The sequence below is a fragment of the Myotis davidii genome, unplaced genomic scaffold (assembly GCF_000327345.1).
Source record: "Myotis davidii unplaced genomic scaffold, ASM32734v1 scaffold259, whole genome shotgun sequence".
NCBI classification, from domain to species: Eukaryota; Metazoa; Chordata; class Mammalia; order Chiroptera; family Vespertilionidae; genus Myotis; species Myotis davidii.
The window spans coordinates 6,626,092-6,641,598 of NW_006292687.1; the positions used below are offsets into that span (position 1 = coordinate 6,626,092).

Consider the following 15,507-nt stretch of genomic DNA (forward strand, 5'->3'; position numbering starts at 1 on the left):
TCCAACTGCAATTGTTTGCCATCTCATGGGAGGCTATGAGCAATCTTTGAAAGAAAAATGCATATTTAGAATAAAAACAAGAAAGCTATAGAAAAGAGAAAGGAAATAAAGACACCCACCTATTAGAAGAGAAAGACCGGAAGTTGTAAGGATCAGAGGCAGAGTATGTGCTCAGATGGAGGGAGTCAGAGCCACTGTTAAAAGAAAGAGCGCCCCACTCAAAACGCTGCATGGGAAACTGACTACGCACTTTGCTGAATTCTGCAGGTCAGAAGGACCCAAGCCAGACAGGCGGGTGTGAGATGCATCAATTAGGTCAGACCATGCACAGTTTCAAACTTTGCACTGAAAATCCATTTTTAGCCCAGTCAGGTATGGCTCAGCAGTTGAGCACTGACCCAAGAACCAAAGATCACAGATTTGATTCCGGGTCAGGGCACATGCCCAGGTTGCGGTCTCGATCTCCAGTGGAGGGCGTGCAGGAGGCAGCTGATCAATGATTCTCTCTCATCATTGATGTTTCTATCTTTTTCTCCCTCTTCCTTCCACTCTGAAATCAATAAAAATATATATTTAAAAAAGAAAAGGGGAAAAATTTCCACTTTTAGTAATCGTATTATTACACAAGCCCTTTAATTTGAGCAGATGACACTTTTATTGTGCATTGTGCCTAACTACCGGTAGGTATTTAGTGAGTGGTCAAGGAGTTAGTTCACGCCACAGCTGCGCTCTGCGCTAACCAAATCCACACAATCAGCAGAAGACAAGACAAGTGATGCGGTTAACAGGCTGTGCTTCCATCCCCGGGTTAATCTCACGCGGGCCTCCACACAGGCTGATCTACCTGCTTTCCTTCTGGGCCTCGGCTTCCTTTTCCTTGGTGGATAAGGGTGAATCTTCAAAGTCATAGGAGAAGAGGTGGAAGGGACTGTGGGGCACATAGGGCAGCTTTTCTATGGTCTGCGATGCCTTCGGGGGGCCAGATGTGGAGGTCCGAGAGGCAGGGGTGGGGTGAGGCAGCAGGGCAGGCACAGAGGACCCGCTGCCCCAGGGGCTCCCCCCTGCAGTGCTGGCTGGAAGCTGCTTTCCCTGCGAGGTGGAGGTGGCGCTGGAGGCAGGAGCGGGGGCTGGGCTTTCCTGTTCAGTGGGCTTCTGCTCTGAGGCAGTGCTGGCCTGGCTGCTGGCCCCACAGGGAAAAGAATTGAAGGGAGGGAAGGAAGGGAAGAAAGGAGATTCAGGAGAGAGAGAGAGAGCAAAAGTTAGCAAGGAGGAAAAGGCATGTACAAAACCACTACTGCTATGGCCACTTACTTCAGGGTCCAGCTGAGCTCCTGGAACTGCAGCATGAAAGCCCATCACTGACGCTTCGGTTTGCTCAGTAATCCTGGGGCCCTGGGCTTGCCAATCTGGGAGGCAAGACCCACTGGGCCTACGGGCATACAGGCCTTTGGGAGGGATTTAATGAAACCCCAAAGGCTCTTCTGCATCTGCCCTTAAGCCCTGCCCTCATCCCCCCCAGCCTCCCCATCCCCTCCAACCCTAGAGGAATGGGAATCTGTTCCCTGCAACACAATTGGGTGACCAAACCCAAAGCCCACACAGCAGTGCCACCTGACTTCGATTCTGGGCAAGCACACACGGAAGTCTATTTTCTGACCTCCTGCCAACACAGTGCTATTGTGCAACCCAGTCTCCCAAGCTGACTGGGACCCCAATTCTCTGGGCGGGAGGCAGCAAAGAGCACCAGTGACTTGACTCTGTTTCTTATCATGTGCACCCCGGATCCCTGACTTCCAGTGCATTCACACCAAGAGCCAGTGACTGTGTTGGCACCACAATTTGAACCTCACTGCTTTGTCTTGGTGAGGAAGTGACATCCTATAGCCCATACTTCACTCACTCCTTTCGTCCTTGAGAGCAGGTATGGATGAGAGAAAGGGGAAAGAGATGCCAGCAAGGAATGCAAAGAGCAGGAAGGAGGGGCTGGCGTGCGGAGAGCACATTTTGTCCATTTCACACTTTCCCAGGGCCTCCTCAACTCGAAGAATTTGTGTTAAACTCTGCAGTTTTCAAAGCTATGGCCCCTCTCCCAGAGAACCTCACCCCAGCCATGCCCATTTGGGAATGGGATATGGGCTGTTTTCTTTCCTACCTCAAATTCTGAGCTCCATCTACATATAAGGGAAGGGACATGCCAGTTTCCCTGGCCCGATGGGAAGGTGAGACCACACTGATGTGCTCAGTGTAGGCCTGGCATGTGGTGGGCACACACAGCAGTCACACGTGATGGGTACGCATGGTGGGCTCACACAGCAGGCACATGTGATAGGTATGCATGGTGGGCACACACAGCAGGCACACGTGATAGGTATGTATGGTGGGCACACACAGCAGGCACACGTGATGGGTACGCATGGTGGGCACACACAAAGAAGCAGCCAGCAGGAAGGGGAGGCAGCAGAAGACACCAAACCCACAGAAGTAAGCAGGATCTTCCCACCACTTTAAAGTCTAATAAGTTTACACCAGGGAACAAATAGCATGCAGATTAACACTATGAATTAACACTATGGTGCTATCTACATAGAGCCCTGGGGTTCAATATGCACATCTTATTTCCTAAAACTAAAAAACATGACTAGTGTCTGATCAAGGACACCCTACAGCGTCAGGCATGATGTCAAAAACACTTCAGAGGGTCGGATAACAATCACCTACTGTGCAAACAATTTTATGTAAAGACAGCAAAATGTCAGCAGGGATGCCTTTGAAAGCTACCCATTCTGGCCAGATTCTTCCATCTGGTCCATAGTGCTGAACTATGTGTCACTGAGGGTTGAAGGGCATGTGTGTGTGTGGGAAGGGGAGGCGGGGGGGGGGGGGGGGAATAGGTGGAGGTGGCGCAGGAGCTGATGTATGTCAACACCTGATTTATGTTACTGTCCACATGACATGCACATTTCAGCATAGAGGGAGCCATACCTGTGTGTTTATTGAGGGTCTACATAATTTCCTGTAACTAATTTTTCACCTCAAAGGGGACTGTCAATTAAACCTCCTCCCTTCCCAGAGCATCTGTAACTAAAAAGTCACTATCGCCAAGCAGGGCTCTTGGCATGAGCTAGGAGCTCTGACGAATGCCCACCTTTCTCGCCCTCTCTTCCTGAAATGTATGGCTCACTCTCTGTCCAGGCCATTCCATTCCTCTCTCCATACCTGCTGGCTTCTTCCCAGTTATTTCCAAAGGGGAGAAGCAATCATTAGTTTGTCAGTTCAGAGAGGATTCCATGACCCATGAGAATGGTGGGAGTCTTAGGGTGTCAAAGGGGCCTATACGAGAACTTTTATTTGTGCTGGTGACCTGGAGAATGAGGCTACAGCAGCAATGAATCACATTGACTTTGAAGTTAGTAAGAGAATGATTTTACCCTAATTCATCCAAGATCCTTTTAATTTTGCTTTTTGTGGAAAAAACTAACCGTAAAAGTGTCAATTTGCAGTATAGTCAATTAAGTGGAGGAAAAGAACATCTGCAAGGTGCCTGTCTGTTACCACTGACTAAAGACAGAAAGAATGCACCTTGGACAGATGAGCAGAGAACAGTAAACTCTCCAAAGGACCCTAGAGCTATGTTAGTTGTGCTGGGCATAAAAATAAACACTGAAAATATTTTTCTAGATTCTAGTGCCGTGGTCAGCAAACCGCAGCTCGCGAGACATATGTGGCTCTTTGGCCCCTTGACTGTGTCTCTTCCACAAAATACCACGTGCAGGCGCGCATGTACAGTGCGATTGAAACTTCATGGCCCATGCACAGAAGTTGGTATTTTGTGGAAGAGCCACACTCAAGGGCCAAAGAGCTGCATGTGCCTCGCGAGCCACGGTTTGCCGAGCCGCAGTTTGCCAATCACTGCTCTAGTGGATAAAGTGTTCCTGTCCACTTTGATAAAAAAAAAAAAAAAACTTGCATCATTCACACAGTAGTTACCCACACATTTTAGCTAATATTGTACTGGTAAAATTAGTAGGAAGAAGGAAACACACATAATTATTTTTAGTACAGTGCTGAAAGGGTTAAAATTTTCTGTCACTCTGACTGAGCCAAAGTACTTAATGAGGGAGGGAACAGTGGGAAGAAAACCAACTGGGTGAGTTTTCCACAAAGCATGGTTAGGAAGGCTGTATTGGAGTGAAAAAATAAAGTTCTGAAATGAAAACATGCACTGTGATTTCTACAGACTAATCACTCTGTGGCTCTGTGTATAGGGTCAGTAAAGGTTTGCTGGTGGGAGCTGGTGAGGAAGGGAGGGGACTACTGACAGGTGGCTGCAAACCATTCATTAGGAGGGAGCCTGGGACTTTTAGTGGGGGCCTGGGAGGGTCCAGCCCTTGGTACCTGTCCTTGCCCTGAGAGGGGGCATCATCCTCTCTCTCTTCCTCTGAATTGGGCTCCGTGACTGGCTGCTCCTCTTCCTCCTCCTCCTCCTCCTCATCCCTGAGAAGAGGCCAGGAAAAGAGAAATGCACACAGAGACAAGATGGAGAAGTGAGATAAGCATTACAGACAAACAGGAAGATGAGGCAAAATCACTCCAGCTGGCTGAAATGAAAAGAGCACATTCAGTCTGTTAGGAGAAAGGAAGAGAGTTCTGAGATGGGGAAATTTCAATGTGGGGTGGAGATGCAATAACCCAGCACAGGCCAAATTTCTTTGTCAATTTGGCTGGATGCCACTGCCTTGCACCCCACCCGGGATTCAGAGCAGCTTCTGGCCTTGGCAGGACTCTTCTGTGGTTTTCCTCCTCCACACAGAGTCACGCAGGGAGTGTGTGGTGAGGCCCAGCTCCTGCAGCAAGCAGGGTCCTCATCTCTTCACTGCACCACTGTTGAGTAGAAACCACTGAGGGTCTGGCCACAGGGCACTGACCTCCATGGTGCTATGGTTTTTACATGTCACTCCCTCGTTCTCAGTGAATGTGATTCGCAGGGGACGGAAAGGAGGGCTGATCCACTTCAAGGGTAGATGTGAGGTCTAGGTGGAGTCAATCCGTATCACCCCTGGCTTTCTCCTGGTGCCTTCAAAGTCTGGAGCCACCTATCATTTCTAGGGGAAGAAGGCTGCCTGTGAGTGAGGCTGACCCGAGAAAAGCAGAGCTGGAGAGAGAGAGAGAGAGGGTGAGAGAGAGAGAGAGAGAGAGAGAGAGAGAGAGAGAGAGAGAGAAGAGCAGCTCCCGTGACAATTTAAAAACCTGGATCCAGTACTTTTGCCTTACTAATGGAAGGTGATAAATTCTCATTTTTGCTACAGATAGTTGAACGGGGGTTTTGCCCTTGCAGCTGAACAAGTACAGACTTTAAAACTGAATCATTACCCTCCTTTGGCCTCTAAATTTTGTCAACACCTGATTTATGTTACTGTCCACATGAAATACCTACCTGAGGCCATGTGGTCTTCTACATGCCTTGACAAAGGAATTGACTCCTGAGCTTCAGTGACCTTCACCTTTTTTCTCTTCAGCCCCGCACACTGGTCCTCCTCACCATGGCACAGGACTAGCCCGCTTGGGAAATCTGACCACAAGCCCCCATTCACCCAAATCTCTCATTCCACTCCTCCCACCACAACTTTTCTGCATTCTCACAGTATCCTTTCTCTACTTTCTTTCTTTTTCTTTTCTTTTTTTCCTCTACTTTCTAAAGTAGATGCATCCATAGACCCAGCACTCCTTCAATGCTCCCTTCCAATTGCTTCCCTCCCCTACTTCAAGTAGCACAGGTAAGCTTTGCTTCTTCTCTTCTCCATCTAAGAGGAATCCTACATGTCCAGCTTCTTTTGTCTACACTGTTATGTGCACTTGAAGATCATTTGTTCTCATTGCTACACAGCATTCCCTTATATGAATATGCCACAATCCAGTTATCCAATCTGCCATTGATGATAATCAGGTACTTTTCAGTTGGAAACTATGCCCAATGGAGCCTGAGGCCACCTTCCCTCAGATTGATCAGAAATTTGCAGGTGTTATTACGCTTAGTCTATCCAGAACCCACAGATCTCTATCCTGCCACCCAATAGGTCTCTCCTCTTTCAAACAAAACATGGAGCCTCTCCCTCCAAAATGACTTGATTTCACTTGCTTCCCCAGGTGGTGAAGTCATGTAGAAGCAAAGTCTGCTCGACCTGGAGAGGTTCGGAGCCAGGCTGCCTGGGTTGCACTCCATCACTTCCTGGTGTTTGAACTTGAACCCCACTTTCCCTATCCCAACAACAGTACCTGCCTCCTAGGAATAGTGCTTAATATGTAAAGCACTTTGAAAAGGTGTGGCATATAGTGAACAAATCTGTTTGTTTTAGCTGTTAGCTCTCTCTAGCATTACTATCCTTTGGGCCCTCTGAAGAAATCTCTAACATCCCCACCAGTGGATACTCAAACCTCTACTTGATTCGGTAAGGACGAGGACACAGTACTCTGCAAAGCACTCCACAGCACTGACAGCAACGCTCCTCCTTTTATAACTTCCACCTGTGTAAGCTCCGTCTTCCTGAGCCCTTTCTCTTGCATGTAGTTGTCCCACAGATGTTTGCAGAGGGCAATCCTGAGCTACTTCCCAACCTGGCTCCTCTTTAGGCTCAACATTTGATCCTGCAATAAATCTTCCCAGGTCTTGTGCGTATCACAGCTGTGCTATCAGGACCAAGGGCAGGACCAAGGGCAGGCAGCACAAATGCCCTGGGAGGGCCCACTTCCAGGATGCCCTATGGTCAAAGCACTGGCCTTGCCCTACAACCAAGCAGTGAAGAAGGAAATACCCTCTTGAAGAGCATAGGACTTTCTGTGCTTGATTTTATTTAGTTTCATCCTATGATGAAATAAGTCAAACAGAATGATGTTTTATGTGGTAATAGTTAAGACTGAAGAATTAGTTCAAATAATTTACTTTTTCCCTAATTGAATTTTCTCTTAAAGTATAACTTAATTTTGTTTATATTTGTGCTACAGAATTCTGGGGACTTTGACATGTGGCTCTCAAATATCTCTAGGGGTGTTTCACTTGTTTTTAATGATAAAGAGTTACTCCAGGGCAAAGGTCTATTCTGAACTCACCAGGTATTTTCCTTTTTACCACAAACAGTCCCAAACTCCATGGAGGTCACACCTTTTACATTGGAAAAGCAAGAGGCCCGACCACCTGACCAATTTTGCAAGAGTCAGTTTCCTTCAAAGACAACTTTCCCAAATTTGATGTCGTTTGGCAAAATAATTGGTGCTATCTTGTAAAGTTAAACATTCATATTATGAACCTGATCCATATCCCCTAGAAGTGGCATTGCCCAAAGGCAGTGGTTCTGAACCTGGGTGATTCTGTCCCCCTGGGAGACATTTTGGTTGTCAAACCTAAGGAAGGGGTGCTACTGTCACCTAGTAACCTTAGATGTCATGACCTGTAAGGCAAAAGACAGCCCCCACAACCAAGAAGGGCTTGGTCCAAAGTGTCACTAGTGTCAAAGCTGACAAAAACTGCCTGCAATACGGAAGCACATGTGCACCAGGACATGAGTCTAAGAACACTCGCAGAAACCATGTAATTGCCAAAAAATGGAAACAACCCAAATATGTACCAATAGGAAAAAGAATAAACTGTGGTATTCCAAACAGTGAATATGGATGACCTTCAGCTCCATGTGACTCTATGTGTGAATATTAAGAGCATAATGTGAAGAAAACAAGTGTAAGAAGAAATATGTTATACTTTTTTATAAAGTTCCAAAAGGCAGAAGTGTATAATATATTGTTTGGTTATACATATATGTCTGATAATCCTAAAAACCAATAATAAACCCATAAGATAATGATAAACAATATTTATGAGTGCTGGTTTCCCAGGTCCAGAGATGGGAGAGTTGGAAGTACACAGATAAATGTGGTCTAGGGGTAATGCTCTGGGTTTTTAGTGAGGCCACAGTCTCACTGATATCCTTTATATTCATACATATATTTTATATAAAAATAAATAAAGACAGGGCCACACATGGACCAAAGAGGACAATGGATCATGAACCAAGGATTATGATTAATCCAACTGTGAACAATTAGAATGTTTAACATAGATTTCACTTTTTTTTTAGAGAAGTTTTAGGTTCACTGCAAAATTGAGCAGAAGGTACGGAGATTTCCCACCATGAGTAACAAAACAAATTTTTTTAAAGCAAAGAGGTATAACTATGGAGCAAGAGCTCTCTCTCCCTTTGTCCAACAAATATTTATTGAGCATTTATTACGGGCAAGATGCTGGGGTATAGTCGTTAAAAGAAGTTCCCATCCTTGGAGTTTACAGGCCCATGATGGAGAAAGACATTAAACAACTAATTGCACCCAGAAATATTTGACTGAAGAAGACTTCTACATGCTGTTGGAGCAAAACCCAAAAGGCCAAGCAGAAATTTGACCAGAGGACAAGATGGGATTTTGTACATGATACTCCCCTGTTCACACATCTACTAACCCTAGGATCAAGCCCAATTTGCCTACATAATACTCTAACCCAGGGGTACTCAAACTTTTTAAACAGGGGGCCAGTTCACTGTCCCTCAGATCGATGGAGGGCCGGACTATAGTTTAAAAAAAAAAACTATGAACAAATTCCTACGCATGCTGCACATATCTTATTTTGAAGTAAAAAAACAAAACGGGAACAAATAAAATATTTATATTTGCATGTGGCCCGCGGGCCGTAGTTTGAGGACCCCTGCTCTAACCCCCATCATCTCTCCAACTTTGTGTCCCACTTTCCCTTCATTAACTTCCACACCCAGTCTTTATTGGTCTATTGTCTATCTGCCCAACACCAAGAGCATGTCAACTTGGGGTCCTTGCAGGAACCATTTTCCCTGTCTGGAGTTACTCCTCCTCTCCTTTTCTAGTGGGCCCACCCCCCAGGGACATCCAGTAAGTTCTTGCTGCCTATTGCAGTTCTCTGTACTGTGGACCTAGCATGGTGTGCATCATGGAGAAACTTGCATGGATGGTCAAAGAACAAGACTGGCAAGAACCGAGAAATGACCCTGGAGATCTCCCCACATTGCAGGTAGGAACGAAGAGATTCAGAGAGGGCAAGATCACAAAATTTGCCAGTAAGAACTCTGGTCTCCTAATGTCCAGGCCCTTGTCCTTTCTACCATGCAGGCTACCCCATGAAACAAGCATAATCTAAGTTGTTTTTATCACTCAATCATCGCTGCAACAGCGATGTTCCTTCTAAGCAACAGTCTCCTGAACTCTGCTTCTTGATCCTCCTCTCACATGGCACAGCCGACAAAATACCATTTGCACAGCTCAGTAAAGGACAAAGCTGTGTGTGGCCCCCAGGAGACCTGCCCAGTGCCCCAGTCACCCGATACCTGCCTGGTGCCCCTGAGGGAATCCGTCTTGACACAGGTATGACCCGTGTGTGGCAACTAGTTAAAAAGCTCTGCAGTAGGCTTAGATAAGATGTAGACATTTTAAATGCCCTATTTAATTCTGTAAAATGCACGGGAAAGAGCATAATGAGATGAAAAAATATTTCATACAACTATTTTGTTAAATTTATGACAGAGAAAGTGCCCCTGTGGGCTCCTCTGCATTGCTCTGTGTTAGAGGATACTGAAACTAGAGTTTGAACTCAGCCACATAGTGACTCACACTTTCTGTTAACTTTAAGGCTGTTTCTAGGTTACCAAGGGTCCAAGATGAGATTTTAAAATTTCCAATTAGTGATCTTAACCAGTTAAGACATATATCTGACCAACTGGAGGAGTGATTTCATTCAAAAATAGAGTTTTGTTGTCCACCAAAGAGAGAGAAAAGTTTCCCTCTACAGATTTTTGCCAGCCAAGAGAATGAAAAGACATCTAACAGAGCCCAGCTGTTACGCTGCTGTTTCCATGGTAAGAACCCAAAGTTAGACAGGAAAGTATTTATTGTCCCTGTAGCACGCAAAGCTTAGAAGGAGTATACGGTCCAGGCCATGGATACTGAATATACCCAAGAACAGAACCTTAATACAGAAACCATTATTTTGCTATTTTGTTTTAGAATGAACTACTAATGGATCCAGCACATTCTTTTTGCTAAAAACAGAGCAGTTTGCCCAGCCAGGTGTGATTCAGGGGTTGAGCGTCAACCCAGGAACCAAGAGGTCATGGTTCAATTCCCGGTCAGGGCACATGCCTGGGTTGCGGGCTCAACCCCCCAGCGGGGGGTGTGCAGGAGGCAGCTGGGCGATGATTCACACACACACAAAATGGAGTAGTTTAATATAATGGAATTCCAGTCTGTAGAGTATAAACATCAATAGGAGAAAAAAACAACAACACAATTAGTAGCCGAGTTGCAGATCTATTCATGTATAAAACAAATCAATCCAGTGATAACCAAGGACCTTGTGATGTCTCACTACTTTCTTTTGTATGTACTTTGATTTTATGATTTTAAAAACCTTTAGTCTCAGTCATAGATACTAGTAAATTGCTTTAAATGTCCCTGAGAGGTCTCAGAGAGCAGAAGAGACACTAGGATGACTGAGGACTGAAATTCTCCATGAACTTTTGGAAACAGCAGGGATGCCACGTGGCAGTGTCCAGAGGAGAAAACAGCCCTGCCCTGTGACTGGCTTGGCTCTACCCTGAGACCCTGGGGCTCTCTTATCTCACCCATAAAGTAAAGTGCAACAGCAGAATGGGCACCTCCAGCTCTGGGGGTCTGTGGTAGCTGAGGAAACAACACTGTGGCTATCAGACAAGTCCTCCTAACTCTAGAAGTTGTCCAATCACTAGTCTAATCCCCAGTTTAATGTGTGTTGTCTGTCAAGCTCATTTCTAAGTGTTTCAAAAAATGGTACTCCCTGCACACATTCAGGGTTATGTTTTTTTTACAAGTGGGAAGAAAACGATACTAAAGAGTGAAGGACTCCTAGTCAGCGATGAAAGAGACATAATACGTATGTGTTTAATTAAGCTGCAGATATCAAATATAACCCACCACAAGGAAGCCAAACATGTCTGAGTTTCAGTACACAGTAATACCTTTCTAACTCATGACTCAGTTTGATTCTAAAACTCTAATTGCCTTTTTACATGCTTTGGACTTCAACACACCACAGTCAGCTCATAATATGGTAATAAAGTACAGATAATTGGCATCTAGAGATAAACCCCAAATCTTCTATTTCAGCCAGTGTTCTTCCCAACAACCTCATTTTCTATTTTCTCCCCCTCTCAAGTCATGCCCCAAATTACCAACCGTGACCACATGGACTTGTTTGGGTAGCATTTGCTTCCTACTTCATTGACCATTGGTGTGGATGCCAATGAAGAATGAATTCTATAAAATGGAGATAACAGGAAGAGAAAAAAGTGGCAAAGGGCCAGAATGATTGAGAGACCTTCACCAAAGGAACTGGACACATATCACATGTCCGCATGTTGCCCTGCACACTCCCACAGCTCCCACGGTGTCCCAAACAGTTCTGGGCTCAGCCTGGCCCAGGAGGGTGGGCCTGGAAGATTCAGCAGTGAGTTGTACTGCCTTTCCAACGCATGCCTCAACCTCTGCATGCCTCTCCACAGTCAATAGCAATCAGTGATCCTCACCCTTATGATATACTATTTGAAAATGTGAAGGCTTCAGAAATTGTATTCAATTATTTGGGGGTGTGGTCCACAGGGTTGAGGACAACTGCCCTAGTCCAAGCTCCCCAGGTTTTTCAGTGGTTTTGCATCAATAGCAAACAAGTGTCCCTGTTTCCACCCTCCTTCCCCTTGATCCGATTGCACCAGGCAGACAGGCATCTGTTCAGATGTGTATTGCACGCCAAACAACAAGACTGCCTGCTGTGGTTTCTAAGACCCTGCATGACTTGACCTGCTTACTGTGCAACCTCATCTCATCTCTGTTCCAGCTCTGTGTCCCCCTCCACACTCAGAAGCCTTGTCTCTTGAGACACCTATTAGTTACCCGGGTACATCATGCCTTTTCCTCCCTTTGCCATTGAACACGGCATTGCATCGGCCCAGGCAGCTTTTTTCATCCTTTAGGATTCAGCCTCAATGCCTGAGAAGGCTTCTTAGATGACTCCCATCCCACTATCCTTTTTTCTAAAGAACACTTTAAAATTAATATTAAACTACAAGTATCCAAACTCCCTTTAAGAAACTATATTACTAATAAAAATTAAGTCCCCTTTGACCAGCGGTAACAACTGTTATACACGTGGTATGTAAATTTTCAGATGAAAAAAATTAGACATGCCCTAGCCAGTGTGGCTCAGTTGTTTGGTTGTCATCCCCATGCACTGAAAAGTTGCCAGTTCGATTCCCAGTCAGGGCACATACCCGGGTTGCAGGCTTGATCCCTGGTGGGAGACATACAGGAGGCAGCCGATTAATATTTTGTTTTTGCATTGATGCTTCTCTCTCTCTCTTCCTCTCCCTTCCTTCCTCTCTTTAAAACCAATAAAAAATCTTTTAAAAAATTAGACATATTATTCTACATTTTTTTACACAGCAATTGATTTGACAAGTATGTTGGTACTTACAATATGGTGCATTTCTTAATGCTGGTTGCCTTCCATTATATGGCTATTGCATGATTTAGTTACCTAGCCATTCCCCAATTGTTTGCTGTTATAAGTGATGCTGTAAGAATAACCCCTGTGCATGTCCTTGTGCACACCTGCAAGTTCCCCTCAAGGTCATACCTTTAGATCCTGTTGCTCTCTACCACACAGCCCTATTTGCTCCTTTCAAAAGCTCTCCTCCAAAGCTACACTTGCCTTGTTACAATATTTATGTGTGCACTGTCCTATGAGCCTGGACGCTTCATAAGCATCTTGTTTACCATTGTACCCTCAGGACCAAGGATGTGAATGGCACAAGAAAATATGAGTTGAGTGAATAATGAATGAATGAGTATGATTCAGCTCTCCTTTAGCTCATGAGCTAGTATTCCTGCCTCAATAAAAGCAGGACAGTGATAATATCAAAGTTCATAGAATGTTAGTACTGATAAAGAAGTCCATCAACGTAAGCTTACTGTGAAATAACATGCTCAATATTGGGGTTTGTTTCCTAGCTGCTGGCTTGCTCATATGCTTATAGACATGAGCTACTACAGATGTGGACTCAAGTCCCAGCCATGTTTTAACAAGCATAAAGGTACTTCATCTTTGCTTCATGATATTCCCTCCATTTCCTGATAAAAATGATTTACCCTTATAATTCAAAGGCAATTTCACAAAGCTTTTCATAGATGAAAGAAATATAAACAAAGAAAAACAAAGAAAAATATCTTCTCAAGTCCAGTTCCGAAGGCCTGCCATTGGCACGCAGCCATGCCCCCGCTACCCGACTCAGCCCGCCCACCCGAGGCCTTTAGGAGAGAAATGCCTGCAACAGCAGGTCCTGACCGGCCACAGCCTTGTGGGGGCTCATCTCTAGTCAACTTTTAATCTCATGTTTATAAAACCAGAGCCACACGCTGGAAAAATAAACCTCAGGAATGAAGTGATTTCTCCGGGGCGGTGTGAACACTGTAATTGGGTATTCCGGAGGTGTTGATATAATTGCCCCTGAATTCCTTCCTGAGCTCTGTGTCTCCGGGAAGCACGCTGCATCAAGATGCTCAAAAGGCATTTAGGCTGCAGATGCCTGTCTCGAATGTGCCCAGGTTTCCCTGCCCACTGCCAGCCACTCTCCGAGGGCGAGGGGCAGGCTCCTTCATCTTTGCTTGGTTCTACCTCCCTTGGATCTCTCCAGGAAAAGCAGGCTCTACTCAGAAGCCTGCAGTCACCTACTTATTCTATTTATTTAACAACCTCTGTGCTGGGTACTCTCATGCTGAGCACTTCACAGAGTTCACTCATTTTATCCTTATGGGAACTGCCAAGGTAGATACTATTATTACTCCATTCCCAGAAGAGGACCTGAGGCACAGAGAGGTGAAGGAATTCTCCCAGAGTCACACAGCTAGTAATCCAGGATTCGAACCCAGGCAATTCAACTCTGGCACCCAAGCTCCTGACCACCGTGCTCTGCTACTATCATTTCTTTGTGGCTCGAAAAAGAAAATGTCTCTTCCATTTAAGGACTGAAAGAAGCCAACAATTCTCCCTACTTTCAGAACATCGATGCCTCTTCTCACTGCATCCATGTGCATGGGGAGTCTAGCAGGTCTCACCCACTGTCCATCCCACCGAGTCCCCATCCCACAAGGAGAGCTGATGACAACTTGGTATGGGGCACCACAAGATGTACTTGAACCATGACAATAGCCCATGTTAATTCTGATCTGGTTCCGAACCATAAACATCACTCACTTAGAAATGGGTATTTTTTTACATGGATATGATGCTTCTGTGATCACTGTCAGCATGCTGAGCACGTGGTATGAGACCAGACTGCCATTAGGCCCTTTTCGCGGGGCCTGTCCAAAGGGCTCCCTTGCAAAGTGCTTCCCCAGCATCACTCTGCGCAGTCCTCCTTTTCATTATGGCAGATTTGGCCTCTTCCACCCACATTTTCAGGGCTGTTTCCCTGTTCATTCAACCTTCCTCAGTGAAGAGTTACCAGCAGGCTCCCTCCACCTGCAGATTCTTGTCAAGCAAAGATAATCTCATTCCTTCTTCCATGATGGGATTCAATCAGCTCAGCTTAGCAATCCTTGGGAAGTCTCTGCTCACTTGCAAAGGGACCTGGGAATGCCATGGGATATAGAGAGAGAGGCTGGCTCTGCAGGACCACCCACACCCACACCTGTTCATCCACAAGGTGCCGAGGAAAATTGAGCTCCTCCAGGAAGGACTGTGAGCATTCAGAACACTGGGGGGGGGGGGGGGGGGAGAATTCCATGGGATATATAGAGAGAGGTTGGCTCTGCAGGACCACCCACATCCACACCTGTCCCTCCACAAGGTGCCGAGGAAAATCGAGTTAGCAAATTAAAAAAACAAGGACCTTTCCTCTCCGTGCAGTGTGCCCGCCAGCACTCCCACAGTAAATCGCTTATCTCTTCCTGAAACATCACACCGGGAAAGGCCACTCTAGCTTTAGAAACACTTACACTTGAAGACAACTGGTTTCAAGGTTCACTGAAGGGGAAAGACAGTGAGTTCTTGGTTTCAGCATTTCCTAGGGCTTTATCCATTCGCTTCTTGGCTCACTCCATTGGTTTCCACTGGGTTATGGCATCTACGCCTAGGTGTCAACCCTTACCTACGTGTACCTGAGTCCAGAAGAGCCTATCCCACTGACCAGGGACACCTCAACTAAAAACGCCCAAAGCTCACCGAGTGGCCTTACAACCATCCCCCGACCCTGTGTTAGCGGCAGCGTGGGAATCACCTAGGATCCTTCCTCTCCTTCCTCTGCCTCACCATATGATGCAGTCACTGTCCCACAAGTGATGTCCTGAATCTCATCACCTCCCCCTACTTGCCACTGTCCCTGCCTGCTGCAAGGTCCCCCCCGCCCC

General features: G+C 45.9%; 1 protein-coding gene across 1 annotated transcript in view; it reads right to left on the minus strand.

The window, feature by feature from the left end:
* Nucleotides 1–15,507, minus strand: part of FHOD3 (formin homology 2 domain containing 3) — a 324,340-nt gene that overhangs the window by 93,662 nt on the left and 215,171 nt on the right. The window contains exons 11-13 of the mRNA XM_015565558.1: nucleotides 4,396–4,494; nucleotides 845–1,177; nucleotides 120–194 (exon numbers count right to left, since the gene is read on the minus strand). Of these exons, the coding sequence (XP_015421044.1) occupies nucleotides 120–194; nucleotides 845–1,177; nucleotides 4,396–4,494 (507 nt within the window). The remainder of the gene's footprint in view (nucleotides 1–119; nucleotides 195–844; nucleotides 1,178–4,395; nucleotides 4,495–15,507) is intronic.